This window comes from Amblyraja radiata, chromosome 4, assembly GCF_010909765.2.
Source record: "Amblyraja radiata isolate CabotCenter1 chromosome 4, sAmbRad1.1.pri, whole genome shotgun sequence".
Classification (NCBI taxonomy): Eukaryota; Metazoa; Chordata; class Chondrichthyes; order Rajiformes; family Rajidae; genus Amblyraja; species Amblyraja radiata.
Genome location: NC_045959.1, coordinates 80,180,369 through 80,195,754, shown reverse-complemented (window position 1 = coordinate 80,195,754; position 15,386 = coordinate 80,180,369). Strand labels below are relative to the sequence as shown.

The following is a 15,386-nucleotide window of genomic DNA, read 5'->3' as shown; positions in this document are numbered from 1 at the left end:
ACTATAGTACCAATACAGTAGTCAATTTATTATGGGGAACAAGGAAATGGCAGACGAGTTGAACAGGTATTTTGGATCCGTCTTCACTAAGGAAGACACACACAATCTCCCTGATGTACTAGTGGCCAGAGGATCTAGGGTGACGGAAGAAGTGAAGAAAATTCACATAAGGCAGGAAATGGGACTGAAGGCTGATAAATCCCCAGGGCCTGATGGTCTGCATTCCAGGGTACTAAAGGAAGTGGCTCCAGAAACTGTGGACGCATTGGTGATCATTTTCCAATGTTTTATAGATTCAGGATCAGTTCCTGTGGATTGGAGGGTAGCTAATGTTATCCCACTTTTTAAGAATGGCGGCAAGAGAAAACGGAATTATAGACCAGTTAGCCTGACATCGGTGGTGAGGAAGATGGTGGAGAGGAAGATGGTGGAGTCAATTATAAAATATGAAATAGCAGCACATTTGGATAGCAGTAACAGGATCAGTCCGCATCAGCATGGATTTACGAAGGGGAAATCATGCTTGACTAATCTTCTGGAATTTTTTGAGGATGTAACTAGTAAAATGGACAAGGGAGAGCCAGTGGATGTAGTGTACCTGGACTTTCAGAAATCATTTGATAAGGTCCCACATTGGAGATTAGTGGGCAAAATGAAAGCACATGGTATTGGGGTACCATAGGGTACTGGATAGAAAATTGGTTGGCAGACAGGAAACAAAGAGTCAGGATTAATAGGTCCCTTTCAGAATGGCAGGCAGTGACTAGTGGGTACCGCAAGGCTCGGTGCTGGGACCGCAGCTATTTGCCATATACATTGATGATTTAGGTGAAGGGATTAAAAGTAACATTAGCAAATTTGCAGATGAGATAAAACTGGGTGGCAGTGTGAACTGTGAGGATGTCATGAGGATGCAGGGTGACTTGGACAGGTTAGGTGAGTGGGCAGATGTAGTTTAATGTGGATAAATGTGAGGTTATCCACTTTGGTGGCAAAAACAGTGAGGCAGATTATTATTTGAATGGTGTCAAGTTGGAAAAAGAGGAAGTACAACGAGATTGGGGGGGTCCTTGTCATCAGTCACTGAAAGTAAGCATACAGGTACAGCAGGCAGTGATGAAAGCTAATGGCATGTTGGCCTTCATAACTAGAGTTGGGTATAGCAGCAAAGAGGTCCTTCTGCAGTTGTACAGGGCCATAGTGAGACCACACCTGGAGTATTGTGTGTAGTTTTGTTCTCCAAAGTTGAGGAAGGACATTCTTGCTGAGTGAGTGCAGCGTAGGTTCACAAGGTTAATTCCCAGGATGGCAGGACTGTCATATGTTGATAGAATGGAGCGGCTTGGCTTGTGTACTCTGGAATTTAGAAGGATGAGAGAGTATCTTATTGAAACATATAAGATTATTAAGGGATTGGACACGCTAGAGGCAGGAAACATGTTCCCAATGTTGGGGGGATCCAGAACCAGGGGTCCCAGTTTAAGAATAAGGGGTAGGCCATTTAGAACGGAGACGAGGAAAAACGTTTTCACCCAGTTGTGAATCTGTGGAATTCTCTGTCTCCGACGGCAGTGGAGGCCAATTCTCTGGACGCTTTCAATAGAGAGTTAGATAGAGCTCTTAAAGATAGCAGACTCAGGGGATATGGTGAGAAGGCAGGAACTGGGTACTGATTGTGAATGATCTGCCATGATCATATTGAATGGCAGTGCTGGCTCAAAGGGCCAAGTGGCCTACGCCTGCACCAATTGTGTATAATGCTATTTAACTTAGGCAATTTCGGACTATGTAGCTAAAAAAGCTATACAAGGTAGATCTGATAATACAACTTTTAGCTCACTAATATATTAGAGTAGCTTCATCATTGAATCACCACCATAAAAACTTAAAGTATGAAACATTTCTCAAATCTCCTCAGTCTACACCAAAAGTAGTGTTTGGTGCTTTATTAACAAAGAGCGAACCAGGACAGCACAGTGGTAGATCTGCTGCCTTACAGCACCAGAGACCAGGGTTTGATCCTGACTACAGGTGATGTCTGGTTGAATTTGTACCTTCTCCCGCATGGGTTTTTCCCAGGTGCTCTGGTTTCCTCTAATTCCAGACGTGCAGGTATATAGGTTAATTGGCTTCTGTAAATGGTCCTTACTATCAGTAGGCCAAAGGGCCCGTTTCTACATTGTATCTCTAAAACTAAAACAGAAGCTGCATCCTGCTGGTTCATGTGTTTGGACCAAGAAAGTGTACTCAAAGCACTTAAATAGCTCTAATTACTGACAGACAATGGTAGTAGAGCTGGATATGACCCTTTTGGTTTTAAGCTATTTAAATTATATTTAGTAGACAATTCAACAGGTCATTGGTTTATTTGATTATTGTTCACTGACCGCAAAAGCCGACAGCAATAATTTTTCACACATCCTAATCAAAAGTATTAATAAATTACTATCTTAAATTTGGCACACCTAATAGATGGAGTCCACAAATCTCAAACTTACAACAGGGCCACAAAATCAATCCTATTTTGTATCTTGTTCTCGAAAACCCAAAAGTTTAAAGAATGATTCAATCACCTTTTACATTGGATTTGTGGTGAATTTGCACAACATGCTAAAAGGTTTACTGATATTCCAGTAGCAGTAAAACCATACTAAAAGATTAGGTGACACTTATGCAGGCATTACAATCAAGTTTTTCAAATATATTTTATAAAGCACTTCAGATCAAGAATAGAACCAACATATTTCCAAGGTTATGATAAATGATTACATTCAGATAATTTGTCAGGAAAGCTTAACATTTACGTTACATTACCAAATCAGATAGTACAATATTTAAAGTTTAAAAAAAAAACAAATTTCAAACAAATATTAAGTGTGATCGAATGAGTCTTGGCTACAAATTTTAAATATTTAAAATAAAAATAAATAAAAGCATTGGTGGAGAAGCCACTGGATAACACAAAATATGGTTTCATTCTTCAAATCCTACATGAGGAAGATAGAAACTAGAAGGAGAGTGGAGAAAATTCTTCCAAATCACATATTTATCCTGAGAATTGGTAAAATATGCCAGTGGCATGGTTGGGGAAATGCTCCAGAGCAGGGGAAGTATATTTTAATTGTCTTTAATAACCCAAAGCATGCAACATTTATTTTTATATATATTACATGTTTCTTTACAGCATTGATTTTTTTTGTCCCCTAGTCCACCCCAAAGAAAACAGACAAGATGGCAATGTTTAAGGTGAAAACCATTTGCACTTTTCCCATTCCATCCAAAGTACAAAATGTATGACTATTAACATGTTTAAAATATTTCTCACTGTTGAAATAGAATTAATTTTAGACCATATAATAATGGTGCAAATTTATATTTACATTAACAGCTAGCAATCTAGCAAATGGTATGCACAGAGATTTTCTAAAACTATACCCATACATATATTTTTCTAAAATAGGAATTGGGCTTTTCCAGATGCTGTCGAGTAGTTTGAATGTAAATGTACCCATCATAATTTTAAATCATCATGGTCTAACATGAAGTAGCATCATAACATTTCCTATTTAAACAACTTCTATTCTTAGAGCATTTCCATATAATATCAGATCATACAAAGATGTGCACATTGCAAAATTAATAAAATTGCTGCATACATGTATATCCAGTATCTAAAATATTCCTTTGAGGTCCTGCTGTCCAGAATAATGAACGTCAAGGATCAGCATTAAAGTGTTAAGACTTTGAAGATGCTTTACAAATTTAGATATAACAAAATGATAATTTTATCAATCCTTTATCAATTTATAAAAAACATCAACAAGGGTGGGCTTTAAAAGTAGCTAGTTTATAAGGAAGGCTAACATTAGCAGTCGCAAGGTAGCAAATCCACGCAGATCAGGCTTCTTATAACTGTAGTGATACGAGCAACATTTATATCTGAAATTAAAAAATTAGGACAAAATATGACTTGAAAAATATGCTACTGTAATTGCATTAAAGGACATGTGCAAAGCACAATTGCTTTACGTTCTTTCTCAGCAAGTCAATGAACCAAATGTTAAGTGCGATTTCATAAGCATCAGATATAGAAAATTGAAATCAGATGTCAATATTGCTTCATACAATTGTCTCATTAGAACTCATTTTGGAGGAAAAGTACAAGTCATTTTTTGTGCCTGAGCTTTTGATCACGACTGATAAGTTTTCCAATGACGATTTTCTTTTTCCTGTTGGCTTCAGCAAATGTTGCCCAAACTATGGGAAAGAAATAAAAGTACATAATATACCAAGTATGTTTATATCACTATGATTCCCATTAATATAAACATTGATATACTGACCAATAAGATGAATCTTTGACAATAAACGATTACTATTTGTAGGAAATATTTATCATAATTTAAATAATTTATGTTTATTCAACACTAACAAAAAAGGTCTGTCAGAATGATTTGGTAAATACAAATTAAAAAGTGAATACCAAACCACAGTGGGAATGATTTAGTTAAAAAAATACCTTTTGAGATGGTTTTCAAAAGATGATGCAGGAAGGATTAAAGGTGAACATAGAAACATAGAAAATAGGTGCAGGAGTTGGCCATTAGGCCCTTCGAGCCTGCACCGCCATTCGATATGATCATGGCTGATCATCCAACTCAGTATCCCATCCCTGCCATCTCTCCATACCCCCTGATCCCTTTAGCCACAAGGGCCACATCTAACTCCCTCTTAAATATAGCCAATGAACTGGCCTCAACTACCTTCTGTGGCAGAGAATTCCACAGATTCACCACTCTGTGTAAAAAATGATTTTCTCATCTCGGTCCTAAAAGACTTCCCTCTTATCCTTAAACTGTGACCCCTAGTTCTGGACTTCCCCAACATCGGGAATAATCTTCCTGCATCTAGCCTGTCCAACCCCTTAAGAATTTTGTAAGTTTCTATAAGATCCCCCCTCAATCTTCTGAATTCCAGCGTGTACAAGCCGAGTCTATCCAGTCTTTCTTCATATGAAAGTCCTGCCATCCCAGGAATCAGTCTGGTGAACCTTCTCTGTACTCCCTCTATGGCAAGAATGTCTTTCCTCAGATAAGGAGACCAAAACTGTACGCAATACTCCAGGTGTGGTCTCACCAAGACCCTGTGAAGAATAACGAATGGGAGAGAATAAGGCATTAAAAAAAAAACCTGGTATTTTCTGAAAGGCTATTTTCTGAAAACCTTTTCACAAAGGTTGTGCAAAGGAATGACCACTAAAATGCAAAGTACCGTCTTTGAAATCATGAAGATCAATGCATTGAAACGTGAGTAACTACTTTAATTTTCCCACTTACCTTTGGTAGTTCTGTGCTTGCCTTGAAGTCAGAATCTGAAGAACCACTTTCACCAGAGCTGTCATTCTTGTAGCGATGTGCAAATTTCCGTTTCAAAGCTGCCGCTATCAAATCTGTTGGATTGTCTGAACATTCGTCTCGTTTGGACTTTACATCATCAACAGATCTGTCATGAAATGAGTGAACCCTTAACTTAGAGGGGTTATGTTCCGGAAGCAGTCATGAATTCTAAAAGTCACGAATACCTTTTATTAGCTGCCGAGTTTGGAAATTGCTTTGTAGGCACAATTTGCAACGCTAAAGGAGACTCATTTGCTGATGGATTTGCTATGGTGAGACGGTAGAGACAGAGCTCAGGGCAGTTAGTTGGCCTTTAATATTTTACAGATAGTAGAATAACTGAGTGGGGAGGAGTTGTGCTTTTTACCTCCTTTCTGGAAAAAAAATGAAACTAAAAAATAAAGATGATACTGCGCAAGGTTCCTCTGGAGCTTTAAGTTGTGGAATAATTTCCTCATCAGCATAAGGTCAAAAATCTTAAAAACACTGGGAGATATTAACCAGGACACACACTCACGCAAAGTCTTACTACTGTAAATCGGCAAATAAAAGCAAATATATTGTATTGGAACACATCCAACTAAAAGAAATGGAGGAAAGAACTCGCAAACTCAAACCCCAGGACAGCTACGGGAGAAAAATATGAGAAGGAATTCATAAATAAACTGCACTCTATGATGGTTCTTGGTTGCTCTTTTGTTAATTTGATTTACAAAAAAGATTTACATTTCATCATATGCAAATTACAGAACAATGTTGCCCTGTTTGAAGAAAAAAAATCAACGGTTCTGTTAATCACATGAGCAAATTATAATATTTTATCTAAAAGTCTGGACTTCAAACATCTTGCAATGCAAGATCTGTACTGTAATGATGGTAGTTCAAACAAATGAACTTCATGAAAAAAGTGCTGCATGCCGACTTACGTAAGCAATTTATTATTCATAATAAGTTTGACTATAAATGTATTTTATCATTATACGTCACTATTTTGGATACAATACATGGTACTGACTTGGTAGAATTCAACCAAGGGAGTGGTTAGGCTGCTGTCAGCATCAAAAAGTGGAAGTTGATCAACTTTTCCCACTTCTAACTTTATTCCTATTACAAAGTAAAATCAATGCTTAAATATAAATACTAACCCAGCAATAACCATTTGTTTACATGTTTTTAAAACCGTCAATGCAAGCAGACATTCCCCCCTCCCCCCCCCAATACATTTTTCCTAAACCTTGCTCATCAACTTGTGCCATACCCATGCCATAAAATAGCATGTCTTACATTTAACACCATGTACAGGTTTCTATTTAATACAATGGACACTCTATCCCGCGCATTGAACAGTTCCATCGGAAGGAATCTATTTTCCACTCTTATATTATTTCTGAAAAATCAGTGGAAGATTTCTTTGACGGTTTGTGTCATTAGTTGTGTGTTATTAACCTGATAAATAAAAAAATTAAAATACAATGAAAAAATAGTTATCTTCGTTTACAAGTACCAAATGTATCTTTCCTTGTGGAGGTAGGAACATATTGAAACAAGTTATTGGAAACTCACCCCCCCCCAAATAAACTGCCAATAAATTACCTTTCATTTTGAGATTAGTGTCAAGAAAGCATACCAAGACGCACAATCCTTATCATCAAGGTGAATTTATTATTAGACTGTATTAAAGAACTGCTGTGACAGAATTCTCAACCCAACTCAGATTAACCTCCGCTGTCCTGCTACCTTATTACTGTATCTTGTAACTATATAATTTTAATATTGCTCGTTACTGATTCAAATTCTTCACTGATTTTGTTTTTGCTCCTCCTTCAAATCTGTACATTTGCCGGCCTTCTTTAAACCATAGGTCTTTTGGGTGTTAGATGTTGTTTTCTATTCCCCATATACATTAGTTTGAGGATCTGTTTCTGTGCTGTATGGCTATAAGTGTTTGCAATTACTTAGAAACTTGGTTGTGGATTCATTTTTACCCCCCCCCCCCCCATCTCAGAGGGTAGTAGGTATATGGAACAAACTGCCAGAGGAGGAAGGTGAGGGAACATTTATATGACACTCGGACAAGCACATGGATAGGAAGGGTTTAGAAGGATACATGCCAAATAGTACTAGCCTAGATCTTGATCAGCATGAACAAGTTGGGCTGAAGGGCCCGTTTCTGTGCTGGATGAGTATGACTAAGATTCTAAAATTGCACATCGCTATTATTATACTTTGATGCACAACTGAGGCAATGTTTAAAAATCCTTCTTGCTGCCTTATATACTTTTTTTTGTAATTGTTTTGTTAAAAGAATTTGTTAGCCGTTATTTATGTCTTGCTGTTTTGCTTTAAAATGATCTCTTTATTTGCTGTTGAATTCCTTGTGTGCTGTTCAATTCCTTATAAAAAGCATAATTGTCCTGTTTATACAGATTACATTGCTAAAATACAAAAGCTTCCGAGGTATGGAAGCTTAATTGTTAAGCAGCCACAGTTATGAACCTTTCACCCAGAATACCACCATGGCAGCTGGGGAATTTAATAATCAAAATTTTAAGACCGACTCTCAGTAACAACACAATTCAAGTTCAAATATGTTCTTTAATTGTTTACCTGATTTGACAACTGATCACAACTCCAGAATACTGTGGCTCACTCATAACTGCCTCCACAGTTCAAGGGCAATTAGGCATGGGCAAGAACGTGACATTGTCAAAAGCGACCACATCCAATGAGGGAATAAATAAAAATTGAAATATTTTATGAACTTGGGTTCCCTTGCTATCCAACATAGCAACAGCTATTGGACACGAGGATGCATCAGCAAAACTATTGTGCTCCATCACATATTTTTTCCATTCCCAATGGTCCCCACACACCCTGGCACCCTTCTATCAACCCTTATCATCGCCATACATTGACATACATAGAAAGTCATGCTTGGCATATCTACACCAAACCTCTCTCCAGAGGATGCCATAAGCATCTTCCCATTTTTTTGTTCCCAAAATGGTCTTATTTGGGAACAATCAGTTCACATAACAATACCAGGATAATCTTGAATGCAAATGTGGGATGGCTCGAGCAATGTCTCATATCGTCAACATTTACCACTTTCAAAACCCAAGACAAACTGATTCAACTAATCAGCATCTGTATTGGCACTGCCTGACCAAACATACTGCACAAGTTAATGAAATATGAGGGACAACACCAGCCAAGTATAAAAATTACATACTTCCTCACTGATCGAAGTTTCACCTTGCTGATGTCCTTAAGAACTTCCAGCATGTTTGGCATTTGTTGTTTAGGACAATGTAGGTTCTGACCGTTGTCAACTTTCTTTCCCCTTCTTTCTTTGATGAGGTCAATTGCAGACACACTCCGGTGGAAAGGAGGTGGGGGAGGTAAAGGTGGAGGTGGTGGTGGTAATGGCAGAACATGATGAGGAACAGTGTCACATGTCACTAAAACAAAAAAAATCAAAACAAAAATACAGAAAGATCGTATGGTTTGAGTTATTAAAATGCCCAAGACTGTTCTCAACACGGTAAATTCACAAATCATACCCAGAAAATAAATTTCTACATATTCTATAATTTTGATGTTTCTTTTATCTAGTTACATACGTAGTATTAATCTAAACTTGATTGATGATCGGTGCAAACCTTGTGTACCGAAAGGCCCACTCCCATGCTATGTGACACGGTGACGACAAAAAATCCAATAATATTACCAAGAAAGCTGTTGGCTCTGAATTTACTGTAGTAAAGCTACACAAAGTGCTAATAATTTTATAATTTCCTTTCAGTGTTCAAGGAAAAATTTCCCCTGCAAACATGATATACTCCACTAGAACACCTCCGCTCGGTTCGCAATAACCAACCTGATCTCCCGGTGGCTCAGCACTTCAACTCCCCCTCCCATTCCGAATACGACCTTTCTGTCCTGGACCTCCTCCATGGCCAGAGTGAGGACCACCGTAAATTGGAGGAGCAGCACCTCATATTTCGCTTGGGCAGTTTGTACTTCAGCGGTATGAACATTGACTTCTTTAATTTCAGGTAGTCCCAACTGTCTCCTCCCCTTCTCAGCTATTCCTCAGCCCCATCCTCTTACTTTCTTCTTCCCGCCCCCCCACTACCCTCACATCAGTCTGAAGAAGGGTTTTGGCCCGAAACGTTTCCTATTTCCTTTGCTCCACAGATGCTGCTGCACCCGCTGAGTTTCTCCAGCATTTTTGTCTAACAATGTCTCACTCGCTCCAAATTTCATCATGCGGGTTGAACATAGATCTTTCCACCAAACAGGATTTCACTGATATGGAAGCGGCAGAGGAATTGTGAAATTGCACCTCCTTTTAGAATTTTTTAATTTTAATGGTGGCCTAGCACAGGTCTCATGCATAAAAACAAGAAAAAATAATGTTGGTTACGAAAATAACCTCTCAGTAAATTTTAGTTTAAGTAAAGTTTGAACTGATAATTATATAGGAAGGAACTGCAGAAGATAGACATAAAAAGCTGGAGTAATTCAGAGGGTAAGCAGCATCTCTGGAAAAAAGGACTACGTGAGTGGCGTTTCGGGCCGAGACCCTTCTAGTCTGAAAAGGGGTCTCGACCCGAAACGTCACCCATTTCTTCTCTCCAGAGACGCAGCATACTCCAGAATTTTGTGCCTACCTTCGATTTAAACCAGTTCTTTCCTATAGACTAATGCATTTGGTTGATTCACAGCAACATATTTTGAAAATTTGGCAGCATGATGGTGAGAACATTCATTCAATTGATTTATTTTTGCTCTTTTATAGCAATACTGCTTAGCATTAAAATATAATATTGTATTGTTGTTTAAAAGCGTAAGGAGATTTCAGAGTTCAGCAATTTATGTAAAGGTTCATGCATAGAATACACGTGCATGACTTAACATTATTTTTTGAGCAATTCCCATGGAACCAGCACTCATCATTCCCCACGGGTGGTTGAAAGTATACTTTATGTATCTCCTTAATCAGGGTTTTAAGGATGATGAAATTAACCACACGGGGGGGAAAGGAATGAAGTTACATAAATAAGCATAAAAGTCTGTTGGTTAAAAATGAACGATCAATTAGATGACAACACTTATGTCATGAACTCATGGCAGCAGTATAAATCCCTTCCTGAAATTACCCTTTGTCTTCCATCCTTATCTATCTATTATTATATAAAGGTATGTGGCTGCCGGCCGGCTTTCTGCCTGACTTGTGGCTGCCAGCCTTTGATTCGTTGCTACGCCAACACCAGACGCAGAATCGCCGAGATTTTTTCCATTTCAGTAGAGATTTCACTTTTCATTCTCAGTATCCACTCCTGATTTTGTCGTGTTTATGTACACATTTTTAATAAAATCCTTCTCACCCCCCCAAAATTTCAAAAGAAAACTGCTTCTCACCCATAGAATGTTGGTGAACGTTCCATCGTGTGATGTCACAATGCCCAATGCTCACAGATGTCCAATCGGAATGGATCCATTTACATATGCCTTTGCAGCAGTCCCAGCCCCTCCCCCCCACCCCCGCAGCCCGTGTCGAAGCTCGGCATCACGTGTGTGGGAATAGAGAAAGAGGATTGGGGGTGAAAGGGAATGGGGAACAGATGGACTGTCCCTACCCCTCCCCCTTCCACTCTCCCTCACCATTATTTCCCCTCTCCCCCCACCCCTCTCCCCCTCCCTCCACTCTTACCCCTCCCTCCCCCCCCCACACCACTCTCCCCCTCCCCATCCCTCTCCCCATCTCCCTCTCCTCACCCCCCTCCCTCCTCCTCCCACCCCCCTTCCCTCTCTCCCCCACCCCCCTTCCCTCTCTCCCCCAACCCCCTTCCCTCTCTCCCCCACCGCCTTCCCTCTCTCCCCCACCGCCTCCCCCCCTTTCGCCCCCACCCCCTTCCATCTCTCCCCCACCCCCTCCCCACTCTTCCCCTACCCCGCCTCCCTCCCCTCCCCTACCGCTCTCTCCATCTCCCTCTCCTCACCCCTCCCTCTCCTCCCCCCACCCCCCTTCCCTTTCTACCCCACCCCCTTCCCTCTCTCCCCCTGCCCCCTTCCCCCTACCTCTGTCCCTCTTCCACCACTCCTCCTACCCCTCCCTCCCCACTTCCACTTCTCCCCACCCCTCTCCGTCCCCCACCCCTCTCCCCCTACCCTTCCCCTCTGTCCCTCTTCCACCCCCCTACCACCCTCCCCACTCTTTCACTTCTCCCCCCCTCCCCCTCCCACTCTCCCTCCGCACTTTTCCCCTCTCCCCCGACCCCCTCCCTCCACAATCTTCTCCTTCCCTCCCCTCCCCATCCTCCTCCTCCCCTCCCTCCCCCCCACCACTCTCCCCCTCCCCCATCCCTCTCTCCTCCCCTCTCTTCTCCCCCTCTCCATCTCCTTACCCTCTCCCCTCCTCCTCCCACCCCCCTTCTCCCTCCCCACTCTTCCCCCTCCCTCCACACTCTTCCCCCTCTCTCCCCTACCCCATCTCCCTCCTCCCCTCCGTCCCCCCTCCCCCGAACCACTCTCCCCCTCCCCTCTCTCTTCCCCTCCCCTCCCCCACCCCTCTCCATCTCCCTTGCCAAAGACATTCTTGCCATAGAGGGAGTACAGAGAAGGTTAACCAGACTGATTCCTGGGATGTCAGGACTTTCATATGAAGAAAGACTGGATAGACTCGGCTTGTACTCGCTAGAATTTAGAAGATTGAGGGGGGATCTTATAGAAACTTACAAAATTCTTAAGGGATTGGACAGGCTAGATGCAGGAAGATTGTTCCCGATGTTGGGGAAGTCCAGAACAAGGGGTCACAGTTTAAGGATAAGGGGGAAATCTTTTAGGACCGAGATGAGAAAAACATTTTTCACACAGAGAGTGGTGAATCTCTGGAATTCTCTGCCACAGAAGGTAGTTGAGGCCAGTTCATTGGCTATATTTAAGAAAGAGTTAGATGTGGCCCTTGTGGCTAAAGGGATCAGGGGGTATGGAGAGAAGGCAGGTACAGGATACTGAGTTGGATGATCAGCCATGATCATATTGAATGGCAGTGCAGGCTCGAAGGGCCGAATGGCCTACTCCTGCACCTAATTTCTATGTTTCTGTTTCCCTCTCCTCACCCCCCCCCCACACCTCTCTCCCCATCCCCCTCTCTCACCCCCTGCCCCGCTCTCCTTTCCCTCCCAAATCTGTCCCGTTTCCTCCTCCTCTCTCCCCCCCCCCCCCCGCAAATGCCGTTGTAGAAACAGGGTACTTGGTCTACTCTATATTTAAAACTCTGTGGCTGCCGGCTGACTGCCGCCTGCCTGACTTCTGGCTGCCAGTCTTTGATTCCTTGCTACGCCGACACCAGACGCAGAATCGCCGAGATGTTTTCCATTTCGGTAGAGATTTCACTTTCCATTCCAAGTATCCACTCCTGATTAAATTTTGTCGTGTTTATGTACACTTTTTAAAATAAAATCCTCCCCCCACCCCCCCCCCAAAATGTAAAAATAAAACAGCTCTCAGCCATAACATGTTGGTGAACGTTCAATTGTGTGATGTCACAATGCAACGTTCCATCGTGTGATGTCACAATGCCCAATGCTCACAGATGTCCAATCGGAATGGATCCATTTAAATATGCCTTTGCACCAGCCCCAGCCCCTGGTGAACATTCCATCGTGTGATGTCACAATGCCCAATGTTCACAGATGTCCAATCGGAATGGATTAATTTAAATATGCCTTTGCAGCAGCCCCAGCCCCTCCCCCCCACCCCCGCAGCCTGTCGAAGCTCGGCATCACGTGTGTGGGAATAGAGAAAGAGGATTGGGGGTGAAAGGGAATGGGGAACAGATGGACTGTCCCTACCCCTCCCCCTTCCACTCTCCCTCCCCACTATTTCCCCTCTCTCCCCCCACCCCTCTCTCCCTCCCTCCACACTCTTACCTCACCCTCCCCTCCCCTGCCCCATCCCTCCACCCCCACACCTCTCTCCCCCTCCCCCATTCCTCTCTCCCCCACCCCTTCCCTCTCCCCCTCCCTCCACACTCTAACCCCTCCTTCCCCAACCCCATCTTCCTCCTCCCCTCCCCCATCCCTCTCCCCCATCCCTCTCTCCTCCCCCTCTCCCTCCCTCCTTCTCCCCCCCCCCTTCCCTCCCCCACCCCCTTCCCTCTCTCCCCCACCCCCCGCCCCCTACCTTCCACCTACCCCCCTTCCCTCCCCCACCCTTCCCCCTCTCCCCCACCCCTTTCCCCCTCCCCACTCTTCCCCCTCCATCCACACTCTTCCCCCTCTACCCCATCTCCCTACCCCCTCCCCCTCCCCTCTCCTCGCCTCCCCCACCCCTCTCCTCCCCCTCTCCATCTCCTTCCTCACCCCTCTCCCTCTCCCATCCCTCTCCCCACCCACCTTCCCTCTCTACCCCACCCCTTCCCTCTCTCCCCCGCACCCTCCCCTCTGTCCCTCTTCCACCACTCCCCCTACCCCTCCCTCCCCTCTTCCACTTCTCTCCCCTTACGCCGCCCCTCTCCCTCCCCCAACCCCTCTATACCTCTTCCACCACTCCCCCTACGCCTCTCCCCCTCCCTCCCCACTCTTCCACTTCTCTCCCCCCTCTCCCCCTACCACTCTCCCCCTCCCTCCCCTACCCCATCTCCCTCCTCCCCTCCCCCACATCTCTCCCCCTCCCCATCCCCCTCTCCTCCCCCTCTCCATCTCCCTCTCCTCACTCCCTCACCCCCCCATTCTTCTCCCTCTACCCCTTACCCCATCTCCATCCTTGCCCTCCTCCCCCACACTTCTCTCCCCTACCCTCTCTCCTCCCCTCCCCTACTCCTCTCCTCCCACCCCCATTCCCTCTCCCCTTGCCCCCTACCCCATCCCTCTTCTACCACTCCTCCTACCCTTCCCTCCCCACTCTTCCACTTCTCTCCCCCTTACCCCACCCCTCTCCCTCCCCCACCCCTCTCTCCCCCTCCCCTCTCTCCCCCACCCCTCTGTCCCTCTTCCACCACTCCCCCTGTCCCTCTTCCACCACTCCCGCTACCCCTCTCCCCCTCCCTCCCCAACTTCTCTCCCCCTCCCACTCTCCCTCCCCACTCTTTCCCCTCTCCCCCTCCCATCCCACTCTCCCCCCGCCCCCTACCACTATCCCCCTCCCTCCACACTCTTCCCCCTCTCCCTCCTCCTTCCCTTCCCTACTCCCCCTCCTCCCTCCTTCTCCCACCCCTCTCTCCCCCTACCACGCTCTGCTCTACCTCCCAAATCTCTCCCATTTCCTCCTCCCCTCCCCCCCCTCTTCTCACTCTCCCCTCTCCCCACCCCGTCTCCCCCTCCCCCCACCTGTGTGTTTGGGGGGTGGATAGTGTGAGTGTGATGCCGCAGCTCCTCCCTCCTCCCCCACAAACACTGGGTCTAGTATAACTATAAAATTCTGTGTGTGTGTGTTTATCTGTTCGTGTGCAATCTACTCGAAGAAACGATGCGCTAACGGTAATATTTTTACATATTCCGGTAGAGATTTATCCCGTGAAATTAAAAATTGCCTTATCTGAAAATTACATGCATTATTTCTCGAGTAATTTATGAAAATGTTCACAAATCTCAAATAACTTAGAAAATAAACGAGATGGTCTCTCTAATGACATCACAATGGATCTGACTGCATTCCACAGATTCATAACCCTCCGTGTGAAAAAGTTTTTTCTCATCTCCGTTCTAATCGCTTACCCTTTATTCTTAAAGTGTGGCCCCTGCCTCTAGTAAAAATAATCTTATATGTTTCAATAAGATTCCCTCTCATCCTAAATTCCAGAGTATACAAGCCCAGCCCAGGGCTCGAAATTAACAGTTGCCTGGGTGCCACTGACCAATCAAAGTGCCGCACGCATCATGGAAACCATCTTAAATGACCACCTAAACTGTAATTTGGCAACCTAAAAAGTTGTCAAGGTTGCCCGGCTGGCAACAGGGAAAAAAAAGTTAAGTGAGAGCC

General features: G+C 44.0%; 1 protein-coding gene across 4 annotated transcripts in view; it reads right to left on the bottom strand.

Moving 5' to 3' along the window:
* Positions 1-2,347: 2,347 nt before the first annotated feature.
* mtfr1 (mitochondrial fission regulator 1) overlaps positions 2,348-15,386 on the bottom strand; it is a 46,256-nt gene continuing 33,217 nt past the window's right edge. For all 4 annotated transcript variants that reach the window (XM_033019803.1, XM_033019800.1, XM_033019801.1 and 1 more), the window contains 3 exons: positions 8,629-8,857; positions 5,337-5,502; positions 2,348-4,257 (listed from right to left, as the gene is read on the bottom strand). In XM_033019803.1, the coding sequence (XP_032875694.1) occupies positions 4,120-4,257; positions 5,337-5,502; positions 8,629-8,857 (533 nt within the window). In that variant the 3' untranslated portion in view covers positions 2,348-4,119. The remainder of the gene's footprint in view (positions 4,258-5,336; positions 5,503-8,628; positions 8,858-15,386) is intronic.